General features: G+C 35.4%; 1 protein-coding gene across 3 annotated transcripts in view; it reads left to right on the plus strand.

Moving 5' to 3' along the window:
- The window catches only part of LOC149782009 (uncharacterized), a 158,920-nt gene that overhangs the window by 24,446 nt on the left and 113,516 nt on the right, over window positions 1-20,958 (plus strand). For all 3 annotated transcript variants that reach the window (XM_089933411.1, XM_089933413.1, XM_089933412.1), the window contains exons 2-5: window positions 7,996-8,068; window positions 12,383-12,420; window positions 17,998-18,129; window positions 19,984-20,076. In XM_089933411.1, coding sequence (XP_089789537.1) covers window positions 8,023-8,068; window positions 12,383-12,420; window positions 17,998-18,129; window positions 19,984-20,076 — 309 coding nt within the window. In that variant the 5' untranslated portion in view covers window positions 7,996-8,022. The remainder of the gene's footprint in view (window positions 1-7,995; window positions 8,069-12,382; window positions 12,421-17,997; window positions 18,130-19,983; window positions 20,077-20,958) is intronic.

Raw genomic sequence — 20,958 nt, forward strand, 5'->3', positions numbered from 1 at the left:
ATGAAACCTCCCTCTTTGGACACTGATGCAGCCAAAGTGGGTATTTCTACAGGAGGCTTGGCATGCCTTCCCATCAAAACAATTGATGCCATGGAGCAGAAAACTGGTTACATGTAACCATTACTTCACATGCTAACCTATTCACAGCTACTTCCTTTGGTATGCATAGAGAGGTCTCTTTGAATCCAGCCTCTTTACAATGCCTACTGGATACTGTAGCCAGACATCTTGGCATGGACTTTGTTGCCATGGCATTTTCAGCAGACTCTCTGCACATCTGCCATGACACTGCATTGGACTCATTGAAGGTCTTATGTAACCACATTACAGACCTTCTAAAGGCTGGTCCTATAGAAACCGAAACTCTCCTTGGAGCTTCATTCCTACCATGGCTTCTCAAGACTTGCTGGATCACCAACATTGATCTTTCATCTTCACTCCTGGTCCATCCTATTCAACCAGGAAGTGAGATCAGGCAAATCGCCCAAAGGGGCCATCTGCAGAATTTGTAATCAGGCACAACCCTAGTTCAGTCCCCAAACTCCTGCTAGACCACATTCTCAATCATCAGGTTGACTGCGCCCAGGTTGCCACAGGTTCAATAGGAAGTTCTGTAACCCTCATTCCTTTCGTACCAAAGTAAAGGCGGGATGGACAGACTTAGCAGTTAAACCCTTTCCTGCCATTTATCAACTTCGCACAAATCCCAGTGGGTGCTTTCCTAGGTCTCTTCTCAGACATGGTCAAGCATCATAGATGTTGGGTGGGTCCTCTACATCATAATGAGGGCTATTGACTCCAGTTCGAGAACATCTCCCACTCTCAAGGACTCTCATTTTCATTCCATAATTCAGTCTGATGAATTGAACGAAGAGGTGCACACCCTTTTGCAGAAGGAGGCAGTCAAGAGGGTGATGAATGATCAGTCTCCCTCCTATAATCTTCCTGGTCACCAAAAAACGTGGGAAATGTTTAATCATAATTGATCTCTTCCCACTCAACCACTTTTTCTTGCAGGAATCCTTCAAGATGGAGAAAACCCCCTCAATCCAGAATGCTCTTTATCAGTTCTTTTGAGCTGTCTCCATTGATCTTCCAGACAGTGACATGCACATCCTGATTTTTTCCCTCCACATCACAAATATCTCAGTTTTTGCTAAACCAGAAAGTTTTCATTTCCTGGATCTGCTGTTCAGAATCTCCTCCATACCCAGAGTCTTCACCCATATCATGGGAGTGGTAGCGGCTTACCTCTCAATACTGAGAACATCAATTTTCCAGTATTTTGAAGACTGGCTGATTGACAGTGTCTAAGTTTAGTCCCTTCATCAGGATCTGTTCAGCTCTTTGTCATAATTCATTTGAATCTCTTGCCCAACTTTGAGTAGTCGGAACTTGTTCCAACTTCAGACTTTGTTTATATGGGGATCTACTTCCTCACAAACCAACTTAGTATGGGTTCCTCTGAATCATGGCTCTCCTAGAGATACTATGACCATAACCCTGTTATCTGCTCGCCTTTATCTTTCCATACTCAAAACCTTGAAATGGCACTGCTGATTGGTTTCTTAGGATGTCTCCATATGCATCTACAATTGCTCCTTCTTGCAAGGTGGAAACCACACAGAGGTTCTATATCAACCCTGATCTAGGACCGGATTTTCACCACTGTTTGCTTTGGTGGATGAATTGAGACAGATTCCTGGTGGGGGTTCCCTTTGCATGCACCCGCTCTCCACTCATATCTATTCAATGATGTGTCAGTTTGCAGTTGGGTTGCTCACTTAAAGCCAAAGGGCATAATTCTCCAGGGTTCTTAGACTTGGTGTGAACTGCCCATCCACTTCAGCACTCTAGGAATGAAAGCAGTATTCTAGCATTGCAAAGGTGCATTGACAGAATAAAGGGCTGATGTACTATGGTCTACTCAGAAAACACATACATCATAGCATATCTATGATGTCATGGAGGCACACATACCCCTTCTCTTGTGTGGAGGTCTAGAACCTCTTCATCTTTGCTGCCACAGAGAATTCCACAATCCAAGTTTGCCACATTCCGGGTAATGTATTCTCAGTCAGCCTGTACAGAACAGACTGAGCCATCCTCACAGAATAATCTCTTCACTACTTAATAACAGAGTCCCTGTTCTCCCTTATGGACCTGTGTGTGACCAGGTTCAACAACAAACTTCCCTTTTACATGTCTCCTGTCCTGGATCAGAGAGCATGGGCAGTAGATACATGCAGTTTCCAGTGAGATTGCCTATTTGTTTATGCCTTTCCACCTTCCAACTGCTACCACAAGTTCTACAAAAAGACAGAACCTCCACTGATCAGATCATCCTAATTGACCCACTGCTGCCCCAGTGGTATGGTTCAACAATCTTCTAGACCTGTTGATCGATTGACCCTGGTATCAACCTCACAGGATCTCCTGTTACAACACCGGAGATTTCTAGGCCACAACAGTCCTCACATTTTCCACATTCTAGCCTTGCTTGTTTCAAGTCATCTCTTCACCAGAACAAGTTTTTGTGCTGATTTGCATCATTGAGGCCAGAAGAGCTTCTGCATTGAAGGTCTATGATGCCAGGTGGAGAAACTTCTGTGATAGTTGCAGTAGGAACATATTGATCCTATCTGCCCCTCTATAACTTTCATCACTGATTTCCATTTGTTCCTTTTTAAGAACAAAATATGTTCAGTATACACTATCAAAGGCTATTGAGCTGCCATCTCCAACACACTTAAATTCTCCCAGGGCATGGAATCAGTTCAGATTTGCACCTTGCTGATCTTAATAAGTACTTTGAGCTCCAGAGACCTGTCTCCAGCTCTCATATGCACAGATGGAATCTTTCTTGTGTTCTTTGGTCATTAATCAAGCCCCATTTAAGCCATTAAGTGAAGCTTCCTTCAAAACCTCACACTCAAATTGTGTTCCTACTCAATCTAGCTGCTGCATGACAAAGAAGTGAGATTCACGCCTTGTCTATTGACACTGGCTGTCTCTGCTGATTTACATCGGGTTGCACCCTCCCATTAGGGAGGTTGAGCATGACAATAGCTTAGGAAGGTAGAGCACTGCAACAGCTGGTTGCACTCTTCCTGTAGGGAGGTTGTTAACTGTAACAGCAGGTTGTTCCCTCCCATTAGGAAGGTAGAGCACTGCAACACAGCTTTTATTTCTATCAGGGACCCATTCTAAAGGCAAAACATGTGGCTCAGAGAGATATCAACCTTATAGATGGACCTCACCCTCTATGGTGAGTTTAGCTCAATTTCTGTTTTTGATCAGTTTGATGAGAATATCAGCCTCCCCCACTTTACTGACAAATTCAGCTATCCAATAGTGGCAGGAAAATTAATTGTTTCTATTAAAATACCGGTTTTTTTGGATAAAACTAATTTTACTTACGCATTATTTACCTGCCACTATTGCTGAATGCCCTCCTCCCACCCTGCTCTTGCGTCTTGTGTAATCATCGTCTGAAAAGATGACATGTAGTATCTACCTTCTGTGCATGACCATGTGATGTACAGAGTGGTGTGCAGAAGGTCACACTGACTTTTCTCTGGTTTTTTTTGAGGATGTATTCACATTGAATGGATGGTGAGTTTTCTGCACAAACATAGGTTAATTATACAATAGTGACAGGTAAGTATTGCATAATTAAAATTAGTTTTACACCCCTCAAAAAATATCTGCTACTAAATATGTTATACAGATTGTGTAAACTATTTTACACAAGGTGGATTTCATGTCTCAAATAATTAAAGTGTTATGACATTTCTTTGAAAGTTTGTATATTTTGAAAATAAGTTGAAAGTTTTACATTGAATATTTAATCTGGCATAGTTTAAAAAACAGATTTTTCTTCAACAAATATGAAACATTAACAAAAATTAACATGATTTTCAGGTGCAGCAAACATTTTTTTTACATTACAAATAAGTATTGAATCATGTATATATTGAAAAGGAAAATTTAAATTACTTGGCTCCATTTTCGTGGAATTGCCTGTTTCGGCTTGGCAAGTTCTGCCTTAATTGTTCTTGCAAATAAAGAAGACCATTTGCAAACAATGATTTTAGATGTTAGGGCAAGAAGAACCAATGGGAGTAATGTTCCTTTCTCAATAACAGGCTCATCCTTAAATTTGAGGCATCATCATGAAACAAGGTATGCTTTTGTATCATGAATACATTGTCTTGTAAAAGAATAATCTCTATCTGGTCAGTATTTTAATAAGAATGGACATTGTCGGGTTTACTTTTATAGTGGCTATTTTCCTTGAGACTCGTTTACTGATTGATCTGGTTTTTGTTGTGAAGGAGAATAATAATAAAAAAACTAAATGGAATAAAATAAAAATGCGGTTAGAGACAATTATGTGGGTGTACGGGGGCCATCCATTTAGTATGTATGCATATGGGGGAGGAGGGGTTAACCCAAATGCATACACTACTGATAATGTACGTACGCATAGGAAATGGGGGATGGTGGTGAAACCTTGATAATAATTTTTCTACATTGGCCTTCAAATGAGCCACAGCTACCGGGAGAAGTAGGACTGTGGGAGAGGTGTCACTTCTATGCCACCATACCCCTGATTGCTAGCTATCACCCAGCTCAGCAGTGAGTCTGACACAGTCTGGTGGCCTGCCCCATGGTTTATACATTCTTCAATCTGGTCTCATTGCAGACTGCTGCTGGCTCAGTATTTTAGCTGCCACGGTGCTCAAGCGTATGTACACAGGTGGGTGGGTGTGTAAAAAAGTATGCATATGTACGGGGAGGGGAGAGGATCAAGCTTTGCCAGATTTTTGCGTATGTACTAAATGGATGGCCCCATGCCTGTTATTTAAGTCTCATGATTTTCATGCACTATCATCATTTTAATAGGTTTGAAATTCTGTTTTAACGTCAGTGATTTACAACTTTGACTTTAAAAAAATATAACGGGCAGTGTTTACTCTATGGGTGCAAGATTGAGTTAAAAATCACCTTGGTGTCAGAACTGGGGTCAGATTAAGTGATCAACAATCTTGATGTCAGAACTGGAGTGGTCAAGTGATCTCTGATGTACAAATGAATTTAAAGGGAAAAACTGCTGAATAGGGTTCACAGTTATGCTGGCATTGGCCTTAAAATATGCAGATTTTTCTGTGCAGGAGTGTAACAAACACTGTGTGTGAGTTCTGAGGATGCACACATTTTTCATAAAACATGTTTTTTGACAAGAACTGCCTATTTACATTGTCAAAGAATATAGTGACTAATTTCATACAGTAAAATATGAGAAATGTTGAACATACAGTTTTATGAAGTGTATCTAAAATAATCCTAAAAAGTTTTATTTAGGTCCAAAAGAATTGAATGTTTCAAATGAATTTCAGATCCTCAAATGAATGAATCAGAATGGCATTGTCCAGAACTCCTTTGAATAATTCACAATAGTCTCAGAATAATGTTCTAGTCTAATAAGCACTTTGTTAATTCCAATTAATAATCCTTACAAATGTCTCCTCTCAAATTGTCTCAACACAACATTAAACACATCTGCAGACTGATTTTAACGTATGAAATAGGAATCCAAAATAGGAATGAATTCAAAATAGGAATCAATCTGATTGATCAGTTCTCTCTTTATATATGTACCTTCAAGAGTCTATTACGACTGTGCATTGCAATATATCCCATGTGACAGATCATACTACTCAGTCTAATATTTCAAAATATCTATTCATGTGACTTAACCCATCCAATCATAAATAACTTATTCTTCTTAGAACCCATTTACTGTCTGTCCAGTGGGAAATAGCCTGAAACGTTGCAACATATTTACTAATAATTGTATTATTAGTAACTATAAACATGTACATAAACATCTGTTTATAGATCCTATGCAATTTCACATTCTTAACATCTTATAATAGACCCTACACAACACATACACCAAGTACAACTATAGATAATTATTATAGTTTACAGTCATGAATAAAATTTACAGAAATTAGAGATATACTTAACAATTTTTAGACTACTGTATATATTCACTTATAAGTCAAGTCTAACTGCAAGCAACAGAGATCCTGATTTTCGTTAGTATAATGCATCTTTATGATGTGGTCAGTTGCTTCAAATGGGGATTATTTTGAGTTAACAAGTTTTGCAATAGGAAAATTAAAGGTCACTCTTGTCAGCTGAGTTAGACTGCAAAGTTACCACCAATCACAAGTGTAGCGTTTCAGTTTATTTATTAATTTGGGGATCCTGGGTGTTAAATAATGTGTGATGTGTTGTGATTTTGGATTTTTAATGTAGCTTTAACAATTTTTAAGTCATATCGCTATGATGTCTGCATTGTGGCAGTTTATAGTGATGTCTAGCACTGGGGCATCATGCTGCAGACATGTAGCATCATGTCCCACCCACTAACATTATCCTGACACTAGGCCGACCAGTCCTAACACTAACCTCTTAATGCTGAGTGCCAAGCGAGGCAGCTGTTAGTAACATTTTTATAAGTCTTTGGTATGACTTGGCCGGGGATAAACCCATGACCTGTCGCATCTGAGGTGGACACTCTAACCACTAGGCCACCTGAGTGGTCCCAGGTGTTAAAGCAGTGGTCTAAAATGCTCGCCTTTACTGATGACTGCCATCTCACCTGTCTCACTGAGTCTTGGAATCAGTCAATGAGGATATGTAAGAAGGCTTGCCAGTAGCTTCTCATGGGTCAGTGGTTCTTCTCAGGGGTTTTCAGGGTTCTTCAGCCAAGTTATACTGGCTGCCATTTATAACCTATTATGTGCTGGAAAATGGGGTTAAGCCTAAACAACAACAACATTTATTAGTTGGATTAAGTAAACATGAAAACAATGGGCCAGGACAGTATTTGCTTTTGTGAGGTACAATTTTGGATAGAGCACTATAACAGTTCATATCTAAATAATAATTCATAGTAATCTTAATTTTAAGCTAAGGACACCAGTTTTGTAATCATGGAAAGAAACTTTGTCTCGGTTGGATTTCTGGACTCCAACTTTTGAAATACTAGTGAAAACCTCCATAGTTATGTTCCACAGTTTTCACTCATTAAATTCCATATTTTGGATAACTATGCTTGTAACAGGGGCGCCATGTTGCCGAGTGGTCTAAAGCGCTTTCCGTTACAGATCACTGCCATCTCACCTCAGTCTGCATGGACTTGAGTCTAGAATTCGGTCAATGTGGGTATGTGAGAAAGCTTGCCAGTAGCTTCTCATGGGTCAGTGGTTTTTCCCGGGCTCTTCCTCCAGCATTAATACTGGCTGCCATGCATAGCCTATCATGTGCTGAAAAATGGTGTTAAACCCCACAACAACAACAACAGCATGCTTGTAACGGTTTATTACAGTGTTGTGTAGGTCAGTATATCAAGTCAGTGGAATTTAGTGGTCAGCAATTAGTGCTGATAAAAGCAGACTGTTCAGCATTTTTGCTGGACTCTTTCAATTTGTGTTGGATGGAACTGCTTTCTTTTAAAATGCCAGACAAATTTGATCAGCAAACCATACATTCTTCTGAATTTAATTATTGGGTGCTTGCTCCAACCATATTCCATGGATAAGCTGGTGTGCTATTGTTTCCTTATAACTCGGTACTAATTTATGTTATTGAATTTTACTGCAGGTATAATAATTTTTCTTTATATTGACTCTTTCAGATAGTGAAAATATTTTGTGATACTTCTGGGACAGATTTCAGGAAGATTTCTCATTAAAGGGATATTTTTCAAAAAGTTTACATGCGGTATAAGTATACCTTGATTAACATCTGGGTTAGATTTAAGCTTTTCTTACATTCTGTCGAAAATTTAGGTTGTGAATCAGCTGGGACTAAAATTGTGTGATTCTAGTCATTGTAATTTAATGACATTTCTCGCATGTGTGTATGAATATCTGTGATCCATTGTTATAAGCCATGTTAGATTTTCTTGAATTTCAGAATAAAGAGATGAGAAAAGAATAAAAAATGCAGTCAATAAAGAAAAAGACATTCAAAAGTCCAGGATTTACAGGTAAGGAAATAAAAGAATTTTTAAATCACAATTTTAATTTGAAAGTCTTTAGAGCTATGATACAACACAACACTGGTTCTGCATTATCTTTCTTGGAAATTAAATATACAGTAGAACCTGTCTTGAAAGACCACCTTTTTGGCCAAAAAAATGATGGTCTCTAAAGACAGGTTACCTCGTATAACAAGTCACAATGCTATGTAATCAATAAATATTTGCATTGAGAATGTGGTCTCTCAAGACAGGTGGTCTCACATAGCAGTGGTCTTTCAAGACAGGTTTTACTGTAGTTATTGGCAAGTATTGTACAGGTGTATGATGCTGAAATATTAATAATGTTATTATTTTGAAGGGAACTTTATCAAAAAGTACTAAAAATATAAATAGGATTCATTGTGTCATTCGTCAATTGTATTGTGTTGAACATTACAGGACCTGAAAGAAGTTAAAAAATAAATACTACTTTCAAAAAATATTTCCATGAAATGTACAAGATTTATAATTTGATACTTCATATTTAATCCTAAATTCAAAGCAAGTAAAAAAAAATTTTTGCTTGTCCAACAAAAGTTTCAACTTCTATTGGGCTTAGGGATGATCTGTTTTCTTCTTCTCAGTTCAGACCTTAGCCAGACATGCAAAAATGAAGATAGAGTTTTAAAAAGGACTGGAAAGATTTCTATCAGTATTAGGATTAGTGATACAGCAGAATCAATCTTACGTTTGACAATCATTGAAATTTTTAAAGATATTTAATAGTCACCCACTTCGTCTGGTAGCCCCTGTATATATGGAGAGATGTGCAATAGTACAAAACCAAACTTAGAGCAGTGAAGTTTTCAACATATTATTCTGGTTATAAGTACATGACCTAGTTCTATTTTTAAGGTACTGCACAAGTTTTTCATTTGTTCACATATTTGTGTTTAAAGTGTCAAAATTTTATAAAACTTATACTGGATACCTGTCAATCCTAACAATTGGTTACCTGGGTATTGAGGGCCCTGAGTGGCCGAATGTTATAAAGCGCTGTCTGTTACGGATCACTGCCATCTCACCTCTGTCTGCTGGGTTCAAGTCTCGGATTCAGCCAATGTGGGTATGTGAGAAAGCTTGCCAGTAGCTTCTTGTGGGTCGGTGTGGTTCTTTCCGGGGTTTTCCCGGGTTCTTCCTCCACCATTAATACTGGCTGCCATGTATAGCCTATCATGTGCTGAAAAATGGCGTTAAACCCTACAACAACAACAACAACCTGGGTATTGGATCAAAGGGAATTTGTATTAAATGTGTACAAACCTGAAGTTAAGTCAGCATTTTTTAAATTCACAGTATCCTATTTATGTCACTACCTAATGTCATCTGGTACAAAGTACATTTTCTGATAAAGTTCTGAAATCCTCCATCATTGTCTAGTAAATTGGCATGGTCAAGTCATTGTAAGTATCATCTGACTATCTTTACTTGGCCTCACTGTCAGACTGAGTTAGAGTTTTGTAAAAGTAACACTTTGGTCATACAAAATTTGTGAAGTCTACTCAAGTTAGCAGCTGAACACATGTCGCTTGTGTGGCAAGATCAACAACCACCCTCTGTTACTTGCCAGTGTACCACACTCATGGTTCCAGCAGAGTTGTCAACTGGGAAAACACTCTGATGGATTTATATTGGAAGAGGTAGCACTGAAAAAGTACATGTATTTGCAGCTCAATCAAATGGATTGTCATCTTGAAAACAAAGTGAGTGCTGCCTTTACCAGCACTGGCAGAAAGCGGATTATGTATGGCTCATTTTATTACCCAGATTATTATCAACAGGTGGATACCGAAGTACCCAGGTACCCAATGACATCTCTATATGTGTTCTTAGACCTTTTTAACACTTAAACATTGTTAGCACAATTAAGCAAAAACTATTTGCTGTAGACAAATGAAATTTAGTAGGTACATTTGTATTCATATCTCGATAACCTGTTTAGATTTTAAAGCCATATGAGCTTTATTTGCTTCAATGGTTTTTTTAGAAGACTATTTTGACATTAACTTTGTTAGCACAATTTATCGTAAACCAGTTGAGAAATTTAAATTAAATATGCATGTTTGTGTGCCTTGAGGTTTATTATTTAGATTTTATTGTTATGCAGTGAGGTAAGCACCTGATAGATAAGGCAAAAGAGAACTACTACAAACAGGCTATTAAAGAAAGTAAGAGTACCAAAACATTGTGAAAGCATCTAAAAGAGCTGAACCCACCCAAGAACAGTTGTCTTCCCCCTAGACTTAAGCAAAATGATAATATAGTAACATCTGTACAAGACATTGTGGAAATGTTCAACAATTTCTTCATAAGCATCTCCAGTAATAGTATTCAGAACCAGACTAACACCCCAATTGAACTTGATGCTCTTCTATTATTTATAAGACCTAAAATTCCTGATGATAATTATTTTTCAGTAGCTAATGTTAGTGAAGCTGATGTTTTTGATATGCTAACTAAGGTTAATGTTAACAAATCCTCTGGATTGGATGGTATTGGTCCACAAATTCTTAAAATTGCTGCACCAGTAATAACAAAGTCACTAACACATATCATAAATTTAAGTATAATGAGTGGTAATTTTCCAGAAACACTGAAATGTGAAAAGGTTACACCTATCTTTAAGAAAGGAGAAAAGGAGGATCCAGGAAATTACAGACTCATATCAGTTCTACCTGTATTGTCAAAACTATTTGAAAAGCATGTAGCCATTCAGGTCTATGAATTTTTCGAAACATACTCTCTATTTCATAAAGCACAATCAGGATTTAGAAAGTATCACTCGTGTCAAACAGAACTTACCAAATTAATTGATCTTTGGCTCAAGGAAATGGAAAATGGACATATGACTGGGATTGTTTTCCTTGACTTCAAGAAAGCCTTTGATCTTGTTGATCATGAAATTCTGCTGCTAAAGTTGAACTGTTACAGGTTTGACAATCCTTCTTTAAACAGGTTTAGATCATACCTAAACCAAAGGTCTCAACAAGTAAGCATTGGCAATATTAGCTCTCAAACTCGCACTATTCATTCAGGAGTCCCTCAAGGCTCAGTTTTGGGCCCTCTCCTCTTCCTTATCTATATCAATGATCTACCATTAAATAATGAATCTACAAACACAGATTTGTTTGCAGATGATACAACCTTGTATACATCTAGTTCTCATACTGAAGTTATCTGATTAAATTCAGACCTTATTAGAGTCCAAAACTGGGCACAACAAAATAGGATGGTAATTAATGAAGGTAAAACAAAATGTATGATTTTGGGGACATCACAAAAGCTACACAAGTCAGGGAACCCAAAACTATATCTTGCAATAAATAATCATCCATTAGAAAATGTCAAACATGAAAGGCTTATAGGTGTGTCTGTAGATAATAATTTATTATGGAATGACCACATTGATAAGCTTTGTAAAACGCTGTCATCCAAAATTGCCCTTCTCAGCAGAATCAGGAAATATTTACCTATGGAAACTTGCAATCTATACTACAAGTCATATATTCTTTCAACAATGGATTATTGTTCTAATGTATGGGGAAACTGTGCTAAATCTGAGCTTGACAGGATTTATAAACTTCAGAAACGAGCAGCACATGTAATTTTAGATGCATCTGTTGATCATCCCTCAAAAGCATTATTTACAGAACTCAAATGGTTCACAATATATGACAGGATAGATTTTCACAAGGCAGTTCTTTTATATAAATGTCTACATGGAACTGCACCAGAGTATCTTCAGGACTTATTCAGGCCTTTTTCAACACAATACCAGTTGAGATCAATATCACATGGAAACCTTCTAATACCAAAACCAAGGACAGAGCAATTTAAAAAGAGTTTTCAATACTCTGGTACAGTTCTGTGGAATAAGCTTCCACTACATGTAAAATCTGCTGAAAATATTAGAGTATTTAAGAAAAGATATCATGAACATGTATGTGTTTCTAATAGATAATGGAATTTAGTATTTTAATACTAAACATGTTAAAATAAACACTAATTATTGCTATCTCATATAATGTGCATTGTTATACTCTCCTTAAAAGGGCCTCAAAGGAGAATAGTCCTTGACTAATGAGTCACCCTCTATAAATAAAGCATTATTATTATTATTATTATTATTATTATTATTATTATTTCTGTTTTACAATAGCTTAACTAGTTTCTTCTTTAAAAAAAAGAAGCAGAATGTGAGGTTAGTCTTTTAACTGCTACTTTCAAATTGCTATATAAAATATTATTTTTATAATAACTCTATTGATCTGGAATTTTCAGCTCCATTGAAATCTGAAAGTCATCCAGATAATGAACAGGTAATGAAAACTGTGTGTGTGTGTGTGTGTGTGTGTGTGTGTATATATATATATATATATATATATATAAGGAATACAAATCATATGTGTTTGTGTTCAAAAGTACACCTCAACAAAGACCACCCCTCTAACCAGCAGCAAGCATATCAATGCAGAAATGTCAAATTTACCCCTCACAAGTGGCCACATTTTATTTTAATATGTGCCCAGAACTAATATTTATTCATTTGGTAAGGTAAGTAATCTGATTATTTTTACCATGTCAGTTTCCCTTGGACCAACAAGTAGATCTTTGCTTTTTTCTGACATTCCTAGTAGCAGAAAAAGTTGAGATCTGCTTGTTTATCTATGTTTCCCAGTGTAATGTTTTCATTACTAAAATTAATAGGGTCAGCAGTGTTTTGATGGAGTTTTTGGCTTCAAACTGTGGTTTAGTTTTCTCTTTGGAGATTATGACTGGACATTGTCAGGATCATAACATTGTCAGCATATGCTAAATATAGATTTTATGGATTAACACACACATAGAAAATAACCTTGAACAAAACAGGGTACCAGACAAAGACTGAAAAGTCATGTGACTGTGCACGTATCTCTTCCTTTATAAACAAGACATTTTGTCTATTCTACAAAAGTTTTTTCTGCATTATTAAATTGCAGTACTGTACAATCAGCAAAATAAAAACAAATTGTTTTAAACTTTAATATGTCATCACCTAAAAAGAGAATCAATACATTAAAAGAAAAAAATGTTATTAGACTTGACGACAATGAGGAGAGTTAAGCCTTGCCAAAAATGTTATGTTGTCAAGGCTTAAATAAATAACATTGTAATAGATGAGGAGAATATTTTGCAGTCATGGGAAAATGGATTAAATGGAAAGAGAATGATTGTAAATTCCAAGCAATGTATGATTTAAATGGTTTTGCAATGCACATGACTGTATGAATGTATGTATGTAAGTATGTATGTATGTATGAATGATTTGGAGTTTTAAAGTAGCTTTAACAATTTTTCAGTCATATTGCTATGATGTCTGCAGTGTGGCAGTTTATAGTGATGTCTAGCACTGGGGCATCATGCTGCAGACATGTAGCATGATGTCCCACCCAGTCACATATTTCTGACACCAAGCCGACCAGTCCTAACACGAGCCTCATAATGCTGAGTGCCATGCGAGGCAACTGTTAGTACCATTTTTATAAGCATGACAGTAATGTACCACTTGCATTTCACGCTTAGGAACTATTAATGTATATTATCTTGAAATCAGTCTTTTCTTAAGACAAGAAGAACCTATACTTTTTACAAATATTGTTCATGGCCATTTTCCGAGTGCAGAAGGGGTGGCCATATGGGGGTGTGGGGTGACAACATGCGTGTGTGTATGGGGGTGGGTGGGGTAAAATGAATATTTAGGTTTTCTGTTTTTCATGGCCAGTTAGTCTGAAGTAAATTGATTATATCTACACACTAGGTACAAAACCAAATTCAGCATATCAATGTGCTTCATCAAAACAACTTTTGCAGCTTGTCTGACTAAAAGGCTGAGTTGGTTTATTGTATGAACCTGTGTCAAACATGCATTTACTGTCAACAATGCTCATTACATCTTCTCAAAACCTGCTAGACCAGTTTCAGTTTAGCATGAATGTTCCTCTAACATGCTCTACCAAAATTCTATTCTGCATGGCACTCCATAGATGTGGCTTCCATAGAGACCAGAATGGGATCCTATTGTCAGCTTCTTCTCTTGAATGCCTTAAGCAAATTTTGATCAGTGGACAAGGTCCAATATGGACTGATTCTTTCCCCTAAATTAGCAATATATTCAAGTGCTTGTAAGAGTATTTGTTATAGTTTGCCTTATCCACTATATGTCAAGTACAGAATATGTACACATACTGTGAAATTAAGAGTTAACTTTGTTCACAACAGGTCTGTGCCAGTTTTTCATTATGAAGTTCTCAAAAACTAAAGCCCATCCAAGGACATTTGATTTTTTGACAGAAGACACTTTTTGTAACCATCCAAGACATATGCAAATTTTATACATGTTCTCATTTGTGCTTATCACTAAAGAACAGTAAACTGAAGGCAGAATGTGTAACTTGGACCATCTGATAGTTTGGTCTCCATCCACGTAGTACCTAATCTTTAAATTATTGCCTGTAAACAGGATTTAAAATAGACCTGCTCAGTAGACTACTAGCACATTTAACACAAACTATTGATTGCCGCAATTTTTAAAGAAATATTTATTGAAGAAAAGGAGTGTGCTACAATTTGTTTACTTTTAGTGTAGTGATGTGTATAAAATCAGTTACATTGTTTTAATATATAAAAAAAAGAAAAGAAAACATAAGCTAAGTGAAGCTTTGGTTGTATCTATTAATTAAAGGTAATTCACCAGGCCACTGAATTATTTATATATAGAAAATTGCTCTTGCATTGCATATAGAAACAGATTTTGTGAAGAGAAAATAATTTTGCTTGTTGTATAATGTATTGGACAAGAACTGTTCAATTAATCATACCCTTTACTGGGCAACATTATCAACCCTAGTTGCTACATTATTTGAGATTAAACAATAAATTAGTAGACTGATTGCCGGCCTAAAGATGGAGACATATTCTGCTACGTATAATGAGCCAAAATTAATGATCCTTGTGTAAGTTCAGGTGCTTCTTGCCATATTTTTGTGGCAGTGGGTAATGGTACAACTGCAACATTTACCAAAATTTCTAAATGTGCAGTAGGTATCCAGTGACCAAAATGCTGCTGTTTAATTGAACCAATTTAAAAAAAACCTTTTCTCAATGTTAAGTGAAAGCTATTTACATTTACCATATATACTCAATTATATATTGACTTCCCCATTTTACGGCTGCAGAAACCTAATTTCTTTTTTACCCTCCTTTAAATAAGGGTGTATTGGTACCTTGCAAGTCAGGTCCGTGTGAAGTGGAGAGTTGTCATCAGTGAGCCTGACTTGGACTTTGGAGAAAGAAAAAACCCAAACTAGATTTATAGATTGATAGATAGGAAAACAAAACCAGTAAAAAATATATTATTGAGTGGAATATGTCACAGATAGACAACTTAAGTTGTCCATCTTTGTGTTGTAAAACCCATAGAAATACATTATAAAATGATGTCATTTTGAATCCATTTATATGATAAATCCATGAATTCTATTATAGTTCATATCCCACATCCACTTTGTCTGAGTGACCAAATAAAGTTCTTGAAAACTTTATCATCGTTTAGTTACAGATATCATCTGACTGATTCCTAGTCTTTACTCTCATGTGTGGATGCTTTTGCGGAGACTGAGCTTAGGCTCTGTGAGTGACACTTTGATCATACAGTCTGTAAAATTTATTAAAGGATGTCAGTTGTGCAGCAAGGTCAGGGAGTTCAAATAACCACCCTCTGTTGCTTAATGGCACAAAATGAGCATCAGATTTACAGCTCAATCAAAGGGTTGTCATATGGGAAAATGAAGAGGATGCTGGCTTTACAAGCAGTGGGATTAAGGCCAAACGTGCAGACAGAATAGTAGAACTCTACTTGGCACTGAATAAGTAACAAAGTTGCGAATCAATCAAAAGGTTTGTTCGTTTGCAAACAAGGTGAATATTGCCTTTACAAGCCAAAGACTTAGTGACTTAGATGCACCAGCAGATAACTTCAGAAATATCACTTGGGAATTAGATCTGCCTAATGGAAAAGGAAAATATAAATTGCACAAACTGTTTTGGCAGCAAAGCACAAAATAATAATAAAATACAGGTTACTAGTAATCACTTATGATAAACAACATTGATGCATTGGGCACTTTCTTTGTAGTGGGTAAAAATTACTTTATTGGTAATATTTTCAAATTATTAAAATGCAGATGACTGTAGATGCAAGCATTTTGCAATGAATACTGACAAGAAATGGATAAACACAGTATCATGCATACATACATACATGCATGTATGCATGCATACATACATACATACATACATACATACATACATACATACATACATACATACATATATTGTTCATAATGGAAGGTCTCAAGGTAGATTAGTTCTGTAAATGAGTTACCTTCTCAGAATAAAGTCATTATTGTTATTACTATGTACATTTTTGAATGGGAGTAGTGGTGTGAAAATATTTAAATTGACAGTATCTGTATGTACTGTAGAGTTTCCAACATTACCCCTTGATCTATTAGTTTTTTATATGTCATGCCTTGCAATACCTTAGTTAGCCAGTAAATCAGCCCCTAACCCATGATGATGCTGATTTTCGGGTTGGTGTCTGATATCACCTATTCATTAAAAGCTGCAAATATCTGCAGCCAGATTTGGCTGCACATATTGGTCTACATTTTATACACTTACAGTATTTCACGTGGCTGTAGAGCTACCGTCGGCTGAAGGGTTCTTTTGGTGCCATGTATACTATATTTCCAGAGCAAATCCTGTGCTTGGTGACTTGTAAATCCACATGGTATAGCACAACCATCTTTCCTGTGGCCATTTTGAATTTTGCACTAAATATGGCTGCTACCAATTACCGGTATGTGTCTAAAGTGTATGCAAGTTTGTTCCAGACTGATTTGCATGCAGCAAAATTGCATATTTTAATAAAGAGGTATCATCAGACCAACATGTCGGCCATCAGTATCAACACAGATTGGGGGGTGTTTGATTTATCAGACTATACCTTAGTCAACAGTGTCATTTTCTTTATTTCTTACATTTTATTATGACAGAATTCAGGTTGCAAGTTATGTCATAGTGGTATATATCTGAGAATCTTGGTAAAAGATCTTCAAATTCGTTATGAATTTGTCTTAAATTGCTGTGTATATATATGTGATGAAAAAATTGATAATGCATTGGGCGTACTGCCTAGACATGTGCAGAGTTCATTTTAGGTTTTGCCATTGACCCTTACAGTTATCTTTGATGCAGCATTGTTGCTCTGTGATACTCATAGGGTACATAACATATACACCAGAAAATGAAGATAAAACATTATTGTGACTGATTTTAGATTGGCTGAATTAACACATTAACCCCTAGCGATGAGTTAACGTGGCAGGAGGTAGTAGCTTACTGCCGAGCTCTGTAGCGTCATGGTCAGGCATGTTACACTAAAGTGGGTGGTATTATAGAAAGGTAGACAGATGTAGCTCTACTAAGGAAATTTAATTTTATTTAGGATAATTTGAGCAATAAAAATTAGCTGCCATTCTGAAAAAGATAGAATTTAAGCAATAAAAGTAAAAGGTTGTTATAATTCTAAAAATAGACATTGCATGTGTATATGACAGCACATCATACATTAAAGATATAGCAAGATTACACTTTAGTACATATTTAATCTAGAATCGAATGAAACTGATTAAAATACTGGCATACACACATGATTACAAATGCTGACATTAGACAGTGTAATGGTCAATGGTTTATGCTTGAACAAATGATTGATGTAGAGCCAAATTAATGTTTATGCCAACTAGAAAAGCTCCAATTATTGTTTGTAAGTCTTACATTTATTTTTGTTTTAGGAGCATATCAAGAATGAAGCAACGGATGGAAAGGAGAATGTGCCAGAAAAAAGAACTCAGCTGTCCTTGAATGTACCTGTATCCACACCTAAAGACTCAACCCATGATATTCAGAAAGAATCATATAAAGAGGTCTTTATGTAAAAAAAATAACAGAAGAAACTGCTTCAAATTGTACTTGTGTTAAGAGAGATAGCGTGAAAGAGAGGAGACTTAATAAGAGCTAGCATGTGAGCTGATATTTTTATGTACCACATACAGTGGTCCCTAACTGTAAAACCCCTCAGTATAATGTTATTGGCTTATAGCATGCATATATATGATAAATCCCAATTTCCTCGGAAATTAGTGTTTTAATGATTCCTGACTTTTTTTGCACACAGTTATTTTTTTTAGCTGTAAAAAATTAATTCTTTTAGGAGTCAGAACAAACTTCAAGCTCTTATTTACCTCTTGCAGTCAAAAGACCATCCTTGCCAGCTTTGCATAAGCTATTTCCGTTGATTTTTGAAGGTGTATTCATCCACAATAAACCAATTAAAACAAATGTTGTATATCAAGGAGAGCAAATCAACAATATAAAAACTAGGACACTATGACCTAATATTTGTCTGCTTGCCTGACTTGTATTTTCAGCTGTACATTTGTTAAACATTCACTATCTTGGACCCAGTTTCACCAGTATTTGTGATGTAGATGTATTTCAGGGAGAGTAACTCAACTATATCAAAATCAGATCGTAGTGACTTGTGTATTTTCAGCCTTTGTACCTTTAATCCTGTTATATCTAGAGTAATCAAACATTGTTTTCACCAATGCTGATGAAACTTTGTATATTGATGCATTTATCTGCAGTTCTATTTATGTCCTCCATATCGTGGTTGGTCATTAGCTTAGGCTAGATATATAGTATTTTTATAAGTTTGAAGAAAGAAAAGTAAATACTATTTCAAACCCCAATAAGATCAAAATTATGTGCCAGATAATATTTATGGAGTTTTATTCTTTGGATTTCTTTTATGCTGATGAAAAGATTATCCTTGAAAATAGAGTTTAAATGCTTTGTTTTAAGGGTTAGAAATGTTTGGTTGTAGACGATTGCAACATTACTAGGAAGTATTATATTGGATGGCTAAAGACTATTTGTATAATTCTAGACTCCTTTGTAAATTGTTCAGATCTGGAAAGTGGAAAAAGTGGCCTTTCCAAGCACTTGTCTGCCAAAACAGGTTCATTTCTTTTAAAGTTATTGTTTATATAGTTCAGTGTGCCTTAGTGCTTAATGTTGATCCTTTCAATTTTTTGATTTGGTTGTATGGTGTTAGTGCTAAAATCCATGACATAAAATCTGACGTGATTTACAGATAACTTAAATGTGGAAGTTTCTGATAGGATTGAGTCATCAATATATTGCATTAAATACCACCAAGAAATGCATGATTATGTTGACCTATAACTATTATGCCAAATTTCGAGGCATGGGATGGTTCATTTACTTTGTGAGGTTGTTGAGTTAATGTGGGATATACAAATAAAGTATTAAAGTTTAACCTGATGACAGAAGTTGAAGCTCAGGTGAAAATAAAATAATGAGTCCTGACATCTCTTTACGCATGTGACTAAAAACCATTGCTGTGAAGTTTCTTGATGATACATTTGATTTTTTTTTCATGATTTTGTTATATTGAAAATCTGTATATGTGAATGTTTTGTATGATTTTATGATATTTTGGCTCTAAATTAATGTGTCTAAATCAAGAAGACAAAGATTGACAATAAATGCTAAGGCTTCCTCATCTGTTATAGATGGAACTTGAGAATGGCTGTGTAGGACAGGTGGTTGATTAAAAAGAATGTTTAGTCAGTGTATTTTTTGTTTGACGTCTTGTTTAAGAGCCTGAATGTGTTAATATAATGCTTTTTTTCAAAATCATTTCAGAATCTCATAGCATTTCATAAGTTTGTTTTTCTTTTTATTTAATTCAGAAATCAGAGAAAGCAAAGGCCAAGAAAATAAAACCTGTAGATAATGATGACAGTGAAAAAGAAAAGAAGAAGAAAAAGAAATTGAGAGAAGAGGTAGAATGTTAACACATCAGAATAAATATTTCTCAACCTGATGATAATACATTAAAATTATTCAGATTTAGCTATAAAAAAAATCCAAGATATAATGTATCCTATATTATTAATATGCATTCAGTTTGCATGTTAATAAATAGTAAAGAAAAGTTAATACATTCATAATAAGATTTAGCAGTGAAGCTGGCAAAAATAAAATTATGTCGTACGAGTCTAAAAATAATCATAAAAGTTGATAAATCCATGAATGAAATACTAACTTTTTCAACAGTATTTTTTTTTTGTTTTGACAGAAAATTTTATATTTGTTTCATTTTGCATGATGTGATGAAAAAAATATAATCCAGTGCCATCGATGACAAACATGCAGAGGGATTTTGTGTCAGTTATTACACATGTATTGAAATACTTGTATTCATCAAATTTATTCTTGCAAGTAACAGTAATTGCTTACAGAGGTGTTTACATAAAAAATCTTTAAGACATCTGCCTTTCAACAATTTTCAAATGAGAAAACTAGTTTTCAATTAGTTTGACATAATTGCATAAACAGTATTCTCTTCCCTCTAAAACATGACTAATATAGTTTTTCTAAATTATAATAATGAATATTTTATATTCATAATCAAAACAGCTTGATAACATTGAGTACTTTGAAAAATGAATGCTGTATTTAGTTGAATAAAAGATTCTGCCAACGGTATTATTTTAAAAAGTCTTTTAAACCTTTTAAACACTAACAGTACTTTTTGGTTGCTATGGCAACCAGAGTAAATCTAAAATTATTTATCATTTTCAATATCATTAATATTGTTTACTCATCAATGAACTAGAAGTGAAGAGAAATATATTTTATATGGAGAAAATTTGTGAATAATG

This window comes from Sinohyriopsis cumingii, chromosome 15 (genome assembly GCF_028554795.1).
Source record: "Sinohyriopsis cumingii isolate HCF-2022 chromosome 15, ASM2855479v2, whole genome shotgun sequence".
NCBI classification, from domain to species: Eukaryota; Metazoa; Mollusca; class Bivalvia; order Unionida; family Unionidae; genus Sinohyriopsis; species Sinohyriopsis cumingii.